The sequence below is a fragment of the Mobula hypostoma genome, unplaced genomic scaffold (assembly GCF_963921235.1).
Source record: "Mobula hypostoma unplaced genomic scaffold, sMobHyp1.1 scaffold_64, whole genome shotgun sequence".
Taxonomy (NCBI): Eukaryota; Metazoa; Chordata; class Chondrichthyes; order Myliobatiformes; family Myliobatidae; genus Mobula; species Mobula hypostoma.
In genome coordinates this window covers 6,348-17,762 of record NW_026948239.1, presented here as the reverse complement: position 1 = coordinate 17,762, position 11,415 = coordinate 6,348, and the positions used below count along the sequence as shown (strand labels likewise).

Sequence of the window (11,415 nt, the reverse complement as noted above, 5' to 3'; positions counted from 1 at the left end):
ATCATAATGGGCCTCCTTAATAGAGACAATTAATTTTTGCTTGACATTTGTCCTTTCCAATGCTATCGTACTCGGTCTGTGATAAATCTAGCCAAGCAGGAAAACTAACCCTTTTATTTATTCTCCCAATCGTCAAATTAAAACGTGTAAGTGCAGGAGCGGATGCTTCTGTGCCGAGGACGATCATAAGAACATAGGGTAAGACAGTGACCCATGAGCCGTTTAGTCATTTTAGAAAACATTGTCTTTAAAGGCCAGTTCATCCGTTCAACAATCGCACTGTTGTGGTCGATAGGGTATATAAAACCTCTGTTTTACCCCAAACAGTTTCATTAGATTTTGTGTCATCTGTGCGGTGTATCGGGGACCCTGATCTGATTCTAGAGTCCTTGGCAATCCCCAACGGGTAAAGATTCTCTCGGACAAAATCCTGGCTGTAACGCCAGCGGTTTTCATTGTCTAGTTGAGAAAGCATCTCTCCACTTGGTGAACGCATCCACTACCTCGAGGATATATTTCTGTCCTCCAGGGGATGGAGGTGAAGATCCAACAAAATAAACCTGCAAATTAACACATGGTCCTTCTACTGGGCGGGCCTTGAAACTGCTTATCCAGCCGATTTATCTGGGTTATTCGTGGGCACAAATGAAGCAATTCTTACGATAATGTGGTACATCTCCTCGCAGTTTCGGCCACCAACACAGGTTCTACAACTGTTCCATAGCTCTATCTGATTTGATGCCCACCTTTGTGATGGTGCCAATACATTACCTGGTTTATTTCCCATTCTGGCACCACAAATTTAGCATTATTAAGTACAATCCGATTCCGTACCTGTATCCCTCGATATTTCTAAAACTCTTCAGATTCCTCTCTTCCTTTTACCTTTGCCAAATCCTGATCCTTTTGCTGTGTCATGACTAAGTCTATAGGTATACAGTTTGCTGGTTTCTCTGTCACCCCTGCCTCTACATCTGGATTCCCTTTCACCACCCGGCCTGATTCTAGTTTGGCTAACACACCAGCTTTCCTGCTCCCTTCCAGGAGAATCTGTAACTGAACCTTCACCTTTTTGTTTAATCCGTAAGTGTTTCCACTTCCCTTCTCAAATATTTACTTCAACATGGGAGCTGATGTTACTGGTTTGCCATCTTTTGAGATATAACCTCTAGCCTCCTATAACGGTTAATATTGAATCAAAGCACACGCGTATGCAGTGAATGAAGGGAGATGGGTCATGTACAGTCATCAGAGTTTAATCTCATTCGGTATCTTGTTCAACGCAGAAGTAGTGAGTCAAAGGGCTTGTTACTGTACTCTACTGTTCCCAGGATCCCAACATCTCCAACTGATGTGCTCAGAGTGTAATATCAATCTATTAACCATCAGCTGCCCATTCTCCTCCATTCATCTTTGTCTTCAGCACTGACGAGTGCAATATAGGACACGGTGTCTTGCAACACGGAGGCAAACTCTTCCGTCCACCATGTCCCTGACGAGCGGAACATTCCCGGCTGAGCTGTGACGTAACCAGTGACGCCAAATTCTCGGGAAGTCATCAATCACCCGGATGCTGCAATGTGGAACTTGGATTATTCCAAATGTGAACCTTGACCTTCCCTCGCATTCCCATTCACAAACTCGCTCAGTGCTGCACAGAGCAACATAGACACAAGTCTGAAGTTATCATAAGGAACTCGAAATGAATATTATATTATTTATGAGTGGGACATAATCGAATAGATTCATGGTGTAGTACACATTAAGAAATATATGACAGAATCGGCAAACATAAGAGAGCAGGTACACGGTGAATGTAGCAATTTAGAATGGCTGAGATGAAATGTATTCATATCAACGATGCTGGAACAGGAAACGCTCTGCCTCGGTTGGTTTTACTTCGATCAAATTATAAATTTAATTACTCACTTATTTATATTAATTAATGAATTTATTTAATTTGATTATCTTCATTCAACATTTAAGAGGTGGTTTTTCAAATCACAAGAAGTTACAGATCACGTGCTGTTCAATTGGCTCCATGTAGTAGAGTAAACGAATAGCGTGTAGAGTGATGCCGGGCCGAATGGTCTGTTTGCCATAGGACTCTAAGACGCTGAATGCCCTGCTCGATCCAGCCGTCGTCATTCATCGGTGCACTGTCCATCTCACAATTATAACATAAACCGACTGCAGGAGACTCTTGTTCTAAAAATAGCGCAGGGAATACAGAATCTATTTTAGGATTATTTACAAGGTTTGAGAAACAGCGGAAAAGGACGAGAAAAATACACTCGCTCATACCGACTCAGGTCTCAGAGGTACAGACAGAGTCGACGCACTTAACGGTGGAGCCGAGGACAAATATAAAAGGAAGCCCACACTCATTGTAGAGGTACAGATACAGAAGAAACCCACACTCTCACACTGTAACAGAGACTGACACATATAGAATGAAACCCACACTCTCACACTGTTAACGAAACCCACACTCTCACACTGTAGCAGAGACGGACAGGAATGAAACCCACACTCTCACACTGTAACAGACTGACAGATACAGAATGAAACCCACACTCTCACACTGTAACAGACTGACAGATACAGAATGAAACCCACACTCTCACACTGTAACAGAGACTGACAGATACAGAATGAAACCCACACTCTCACACTGTAGCAGAGACTGACAGATACAGAATGAAACCCACACTCTCACACTGTAGCAGAGACTGACAGATAGAGAATGAAACCCACACTCTCACACTGTAACAGAGACTGACAGATACAGAATGAAACCCACACTCTCACACTGTATCAGAGACTGACAGATACAGAATGAAACCCACACTCTCACACTGTAACAGAGACTGACAGATACAGAATGAAACCCACACTCTCACACTGTAACAGAGACTGACAGATACAGAATGAAACCCACACTCTCACACTGTAACAGAGACTGACAGATACAGAATGAAACCCACACTCTCACACTGTAACAGACTGACAGATACAGAATGAAACCCACACTCTCTCACTGTAACAGACTGACAGATACAGAATAAAACCCACACTCTCACACTGTAACAGAGACTGACAGAGAATGAAACCCACTCTCTCACACTGTAACAGAGACTGACAGATACAGAATGAAACCCACACTCTCACACTGTAGCAGAGACTGACAGATAGAGAATGAAACCCACACTCTCACACTGTAGCAGAGACTGACAGATACAGAATGAAACCCACTCTCTCACACTGTAACAGAGACTGACAGATACAGAATGAAACCCACACTCTCACACTGTAACAGAGACTGACAGATACAGAATGAAACCCACACTCTCACACTGTAACAGAGACTGACAGATACAGAATGAAACCCACACTCTCACACTGTAACAGAGACTGACAGATACAGAATGAAACCCACACTCTCACACTGTAACAGAGACTGACAGACACAGAATGAAACCCACACTCTCATACTGTAACAGAGACTGACAGATACAGAATGAAACCCACACTCTCACACTGTAAAGAGACTGACAGATACAGAATGAAACCCACACTCACACTGTAACAGAGACTGACAGATACAGAATGAAACCCACACTCTCACACTGTAACAGAGACTGACAGATACAGAATGAAACCCACACTCTCACACTGTAACAGACACTGACAGATACAGAATGAAACCCACGCTCTCACATTGTAGCAAAGACTGACAGATACAGAATGAAACCCACACTCTCACACTGTAACAGAGACTGACAGATACAGAATGAAACCCACACTCTCACACTGTAACAGAGACTGACAGACACAGAATGAAACCCACACTCTCATACTGTAACAGAGACTGACAGATACAGAATGAAACCCACACTCTCACACTGTAACAGAGACTGACAGATACAGAATGAAACCCACACTCTCACACTGTAACAGAGACTGACAGATACAGAATGAAACCCACACTCTCACACTGTAACAGACACTGACAGATACAGAATGAAACCCACGCTCTCACATTGTAGCAAAGACTGACAGATACAGAATGAAACCCACACTCTCACACTGTAACAGAGACTGACAGATACAGAATGAAACCCACACTCTCACACTGTAACAGAGACTGACAGACACAGAATGAAACCCACACTCTCATACTGTAACAGAGACTGACAGATACAGAATGAAACCCACACTCTCACACTGTAGAAGAGACTGACAGATACAGAATGAAACCCACACTCACACTGTAACAGAGACTGACAGATACAGAATGATACCCACACTCTCACACTGTAACAGAGACTGACAGATACAGAATGAAACCCACACTCTCACACTGTAACAGAGACTGACAGATACAGAATGAAACCCACACTCTCACACTGTAACAGACACTGACAGATACAGAATGAAACCCACACTCTCACACTGTAGCAGAGACTGACAGATACAAAATGACCCCACACTCTCACACTGTAACAGAGACTGACAGATACAGAATGACCCCACACTCTCACACTGTAACAGAGACTGACCTATACAGAATGAAACCCACACTCTCACACTGTAACAGAGACTGACAGATACAGAATGAAACCCACACTCTCACACTGCAACGGAGACTGGTATGTACAGTATGAAATGCACACTCTCACAGTGAGCCAAAGAGTGAGAACTAAAGAACTCCACACTCTCATTGTGTACCAGGGACGGATATCTATAAAATGATCCCCACACTCTCACATTGCACCGGAGACTGGTGGGTACAGAATGAACCATCCCTCCTCACTCTACCGGCGACAGACAGGTGGAAAATGAAACCCACACTCTTATATTTTCCGACTGAATGTCTCCGGTTTGCCGATTGTCTCTGCACTGCTGTCGTTCTCTCTCACTAATTCTGCATTTTATGTGAACTGCATATTAACCCTCTCTTCATTTTCACCTTGAAAGCGACTGCATGCTCAGTCCTTTCCTCTCTCCGGCAGACTGGACTAATACTCTGTTCTCCCAATTTGCTGTTCTTCTTCGTTTATTCTGCTGTGAATAATTCTTGCTTCTACAACATGGCCTGGCAGCTGTTTAAATGTCGCTTCTGTTTCATCAATCCTTTAATCGATATGCCGACCCCACCGTGAAACATCGTGTTCAACGCGTTCCGACTGGGAAGAGAAAGGCATGAACTGAGAGATCGACAAAGAATTTAATACATGTACCGATGTTCATTTGCCTCTGTGTGTGTGTGTGTGTGTGTGTGTGTGTGCGCGCGCGCGCGCGTGCATGTGTGTGTGTGTGTGTGTGTGTGTGTGTGTGTATGTGTGTGTGTGCGTGTGTGTGTGTGTGTGTGTGTGTGTGTGCTAATAATGGTTTTTAATATGGCTTTATAACGATGTAACCATATATATAATCATATAACCATTACAGCACGAAAACAGGCCATCTCGGCCCTTCTAGTCCATACCGAACTCTTACTCTCACCTGGTCCCACCTAGGTACACTGAGCCCACAACCCTCCATTCCCTTCCTGTCCATATATCTGTCCAATTTAACTTTAAACGACAACATTGAACCTGCCTCAACCACTTCTGCTGGAAGCTCGTTCCACACAGCTACCACTCTCTGAGTAAAGAAGCTTCCCCTCATGTTACCCCTAAACTTTTGCCCTTTAACTCTCAACTCATGTCCTCTTGTTTGAATCTCCCCCACTCTCAATGGAAAAAGCCTACCCACATCAACTCTGTCTATCCCCCTCATAATTTTAAACACCTCTATCAAGACCCCCCTCAACCTTCTACGTTCCAAAGAATAAAGACCCAACTTGTTCAACTTTTCTCTGTAACTTAGGTGATGAAAACCTTTACATTATGTACCATTAGGTAACATTCTAGAAAACCTTCTCTGTACTCTCTCTATTTTGTTGACATCTTTCCTATAATTCGGTGAACAAAATTGTATACAATACTCCAAATGTGGCCTCACCAATGCCTTGTAGAATTTGAACATTACATCCGAACTCCTATACTCAATATTCTGATTAATAAAGGCCAGCATACCAAAAGCTTTCGTCACCACCCTATCCACATGAGATTCCAACTTCAGGGAGCTATGCACCATTATTCGTAGATCTTTCTGTTCTACTGCATTCTTCAATGCCCTACCATGTATCTGTCTGCAGCTTTGAAAATATTCTTCATTATCCACAACTCCACCTATCTCAGTATCATCTAATACTTTCTCATCCAATTTACCACCCCATCATCCAGATCATTAATATATATGACAAACAACATTGGACCCAGTACAGATCCCTGAGGTTTAGTCATCAGAGACAATGTGCTGACCCTGACTTCCCACATCCTACAATCGGGGCACTGGACTGCCCTATCTACAGCCTCCATTACCAACTCCTAAATTAATTAAAGAAACATATCCAGCCTTACCTTACTGGGAGCAAGCTCATCCTCTGCCTCTTCTCGCCGAAACCTCTCGAGCCAAAGCCTCAAAGCTCCACTCCTTCACTGGCCCACTCACTCACTGGCCGCTCCACTTCAGCTACCCCTCTTTTTACTCGTTTGTTGAGCTTCTCAATTTTCGATTGCCCAATCAAATTGCTTGGTCACCTGACCTTGATTGCCCAATCAGCTGCATTCTGAGCTATTCAAATCTTGATTGACATGATTGCACAATCCAACTGCCAAAACTGCCAAAACCTCTCGAGCCAAAGCCTCAAAGCTCCACTCTTTCACTGGCCGCTCTCCACTCCAGTCCATGTTAAACTCCAGTCCAATTAAAGGTGAATATGCAGCAGAACAAACTCCTCCCATGCCCAGTGACCAGGGTGCAGACTGGGTGTGGTGAGCAGCAGCAATAATTGCAGAGTTCAGCACTGACAGTCACTCCCAAAATTGCATTCAGCATCGGTGATGGACAAATATCCAGGATGCAGCTTATTGAAACATTCCAGTACTATGTCACAAGTATAACATGCTGTGAGGTTTCACTGCTAATGGAATGGCCTCTCTGCAATGTATCACTGCTGAGGTAATGGTTTCTCTGTAGCAGCAATGTTTAGGTTACGACTAGAGAGAACAGGGTTTTGGAATGCAGGGCTATCCAATGGGAGAAATGTTGTTCTTTCTTGGGAGTCTGGAAGAGAGATTTTTGCAGTCTTTTGCCGGGGAGCGATGAGAAGACATGAATGGAGAGATTGGGCCTTTCTTCTTCATTATTTTTTTTACTCGTTCTATAGTCAAAGTAAGAAACTATAAAGCCCATACGTTTAATCGCATATTATGTACCATTTGTTTTTTCAGGGTACTGATTTGTAACAGGGAACACATCAAGCAGCATCCACCCAAACAAGATTTCTTAAGATTGGCCGGGCTGGGGGGCTATCACCCCCTATATTAAGCTGCCAGCTAAAGCGAGAGTTACATAAGGTTAGAATACTGAGTGAGTCGCTTCCCACATTCACAGCTGTTGAACGGCCTCTCCCCAGTGTGAACCCAATGATGCACATTCGGTGGAGATGGCTCAGAGAATCTCCTCCCGAAGTCTGAGCAGTTGATTGGCCTCTACCCAGTGTGAACTCGCTGGTGTTTCTGTAGGTTCGATGACCGAGTGAATCCCTTCCCACACACTGAGCAGGTGAATGGCCTCTCCCCTGTGTGAACACGCTGGTGTCTCTGTAGATGAGATGACCGAGTGAATCCCTTCCCACAGTCTGGGCAGGTGAATGGCCTATCTCCAGTGTGAACTCGCTGGTGCGTCAGTAGTTGAGAGGATGAACTGAATCCCTTCCCACAGTCTGAGCAGGTGAACGGCCTCTCTCCAGTGTGAACGTGCTGATGTACCTTCAGTTGATATGACTTAGTGAATCCCTTCCCACAGACTGAGCAGGTGAACGGCCTCTCCCCAGTATGAACTGACTGGTGTGCCTGTAGTTCAGTTGACCAAGTGAATCCTTTCCCACAGACTGAGCAGGTGAACGGCCACTCCCCAGTATGAACTGACCGGTGTGCCTGTAGTTCGGATGCCTGAGTAAATCCTTTCCCACAATCTGAGCAGGTGAACGGCCGCTCCCCACTGTGAACTTGCTCATGTCTCTGTAGGGTGCATGACAGAGTGAATCCTTTCCCACAGACAGAGCAGGTGTACGGCCGCTCCCCACTGTGAACTCGTTGGTGTGCCATTAGGGCGGATGACTGAGTGAATCCCTTCCCACAATCTGAGCAGATGAACGGCCTCTCCCCAGAGTGAACTCGCTGATGTACCTTCAGTTGGGATGAGGAAGTAAATCCCTTCCCACAGTGCAAGCAGGTGAACGGCCTCACCCCAGTGTGAACTCGCCTATGTGCCTTCAGTTGGGATGAGCAAGTGAATCCTTTTCCACAGTCTGAGCAGGTGAATGGCCGCTCCCTAGTATGTACTCGCTGGTGTACCTTCAGTTCAGATGACTGACTGAATCCCTTCCCGCAGTTTGAGCAGGTGAACGGCCGTTCCCCAGTGTGAACTCGCTGGTGTACCTTCAGTTCAGATGACTGACTGAATCCCTTACCGCAGTTTGAGCAGGTGAACGGCCTCTCCCCAGTGTGAACTCGCTGATGTACCATCAGTTGGGATGAGCAAGTGAATCCCTTCCCACACACTGAGCAGGTGAATGGCCTCTCCCCAGTGTGAACTCGCTGATGTACCATCAGTTTGGATGAGCAAATGAATCCTTTTCCACAGTCTGAGCAGGTGAATGGCCTCTCTCCAGTGTGAACTCGCTGATGTACCTTCAGTTGAGATGACGAAGTGAATCCCTTCCCACAGTCTGAGCAGGTGAACGGCCGCTCCCCAGTGTGAACTCGCTGATGTACCTTCAGTTCACCTGACTGAGTAAATCCTTTCCCACAGTCTGAGCAGGTGAACGGTCTCTCCCCAGTGTGAACAGACCAGTGTACTTGCAGGTGGGATGATCGAGTGAATCCCTTCCCACACACTGAGCAAGTGAACGGCCTCTCCCCACTGTGAACTCGCTGATGTACCTTCAGTTGGGATGAGTAAGTGAATCCCTTCCCACAGTCTGAGCAGGTGAATGGCCTCTCTCCAGTATGAACTAGCTGATGCACCTTCAGTTGGGATGAGCAAGTGAATCCCTTCCCACAGTCTGAGCAGATAAACGGCCTCTCCCCGGTGTGAACTCGCTGATGTACCTTCAGGTGGGATGAGCAAGTGAATCTATTCCCACACACTGAGCAGGTGAACGGCCTCTCCCCAGTGTGAACAGACCAGTGTGCTTGTAGGTGGGATGACCGAGTGAATCGCTTCCCACACACTGTGCAGGTGAATGGCCTCTCCCCAGTGTGAACTCGCTGGTGTCTCTGTAGATGAGATGACCGAGTGAATCCCTTCCCACAGTCAGAGCAGGTGAACGGCCTCTCCCCAGTGTGAACTCGCTGATGTACCTTCAATTGGGATGACAAAGTGAATCCCTTCCCACAGTCTGAGCAGGTGAACGGCCACTCACCAGTGTGAACTCGCTGATGAACCTTCAGGTGGGATGAGCAAATGAACCCCTTCCCACAGTCAGAGCAGGTGAATGGCCACTCCCTTGTGTGAACAGACGAGTGTGCTTGTAGGTGGGATGATCGAGTGAATCCCTTTCCACACACTGAGCAGGCGAACGGCCTCTCCCCAGTGTGAACTCGCTGGTGTCTGAGTAGGAGAAATGACGAAGTGAATCCCTTCCCACAATCTGAGCAGGTGAATGGCCTCTGTCCAGTGTGAACTCGCTGATGAACCTTCAGTTGGGATGACAAAGCGAATCCCTTCCCACAGTCGGAGCAGGTGAATGGCCTCTCCCCAGTGTGTACTGACTGGTGTCTCAATAGGTGAGATGATTTAGTAAATCCCTTCCCACAGTCTGAGCAGGTGAACGGCCTCTCCCTAGTGTGAACTTGCTGGTGAGCCATTAGGTCGGATGACCGAGTGAATCCTTCCCCACAAATTCAGCAGCTGACCAGCCTCTGCCCAGGGTGAACTGACTGGTGTGTCCACAGGTGGGAAGACCAACTGAATGCCTTCTCACACACAGGACAAATGAATGGCCTTGTCCTGTGTGAACCTGCTGATATATCTTCAGTTGAAATGACCGACTGAATCCATTCCCACTATCTGAGCAGGTGAATGTGTAGGCCCTTGCGTAAAATGACGGGCACGCCAGTCTGACAGAAGATCGAGTGAATCCCTCGTCACAGTCCGAGCATGAAGGATGATCAAGTGAATCCCTTGCTCCACTTCTTAAATATCCGGCTAGAGACAGCAAAACTGGCTTGTTGTGTTCGAGATTCCCATAGACAAATTCCTTGTCATTTTTAACCTGTAAAAATATTTACAAAATCCATCAATGGGTGTAAGACAATATTTCAGATGAGATCCCTTGAATTGTCAAGGTGTGATCTGGCATCACACTATTACAGTGAGGTTCAATCCAAGTTGGAGAGAGAAATCATCTTCTAACTGGGCACAGTGCTGGTAGCTAGAATGACCAACATATTCTCTGATGCTGTTCCTGTCTCGATATTAATGGGAATTTCTGCCATCTCCAATCTGTGACCTGGCTCAGTTTGACTCTGTCTATTCATATTATTCCCTGATCCCACTGAGCTGCATGGGTTCCTGGCCCCACAGTAACTGAAACACTCTCACACAAATAGCTGGCAGTGCATTCCATGCACCCACCACTCTCTGTGTAAAAAACTTACCCCTGACATCCCCTCGGTATCTATTTCAAAGCACCTTAAAACTACGCCTCCTCATGTTAGCCATTTCAGCCCTGGGAAAAAAACCTCTGGCTATCCACACGATCAATGCCCCTCATCATCTTATGCATATAAAAAAGGCTCTGAACATAAACAGGAAATTATACATTGCCTTGAGGAATTGTTAAAAGTGTACAACATTCTGACGGTATAGATAGTGTAATTGCAAGCAGCTTTTTCCACTGAGGTTGGGTGGGATGACGACCAGAGGTCATGGGTAAGTGGGGAAGGTGAAAATTTAATGGGAACATTTGGAAAATCTCTTTATTGAAATGGTTGTGAGAGTGTGGAATGAGATGCCAGCACAAGTGGTGAATGTGAGCTTGGTTTCACCATTTAAAAGAAGTTCGGATGGGAGCCTGGATGGTAGGGGTATGGAGGGTGTTACAAACCTTAAGGAGATGTGATTTTTTTTGTGAGAATGATGTAATGTTCTTTTGGAGGTCACTTGATGTAATTTTCCCACCGATGTGAGGTCACGCGAGGACATTTTCACCATGGGTATATAAGGGAAGACCTCAGATGACACAGTTAGTTTTTAGTTTTTAGTTTTCCAGCTAGAAAGTGCGTCTGTGTCTCCGTT

The 11,415-nt window shown here is 45.7% G+C and overlaps 1 protein-coding gene across 2 annotated transcripts; it reads right to left on the bottom strand.

Moving 5' to 3' along the window:
- Positions 1 to 2,088: 2,088 nt before the first annotated feature.
- Positions 2,089 to 10,601, bottom strand: LOC134342129 (zinc finger protein 850-like). 2 transcript variants are annotated; one of them, XM_063040087.1, is made up of 2 exons: positions 6,468 to 10,601; positions 2,089 to 2,208 (listed from the first exon to the last, which is right to left on the bottom strand). In XM_063040087.1, the coding sequence occupies exon 1, from the start codon at positions 9,981 to 9,983 to the stop codon at positions 7,602 to 7,604; it is 2,382 nt and encodes a 793-aa protein (XP_062896157.1). In that variant the 5' UTR covers positions 9,984 to 10,601; the 3' UTR covers positions 2,089 to 2,208; positions 6,468 to 7,601. The 2 variants fall into 2 exon arrangements, with proteins under 2 accessions (XP_062896157.1, XP_062896156.1); XM_063040086.1 differs by lacking the exon at positions 2,089 to 2,208 and adding an exon at positions 5,141 to 5,189.
- Positions 10,602 to 11,415: the final 814 nt, after the last annotated feature.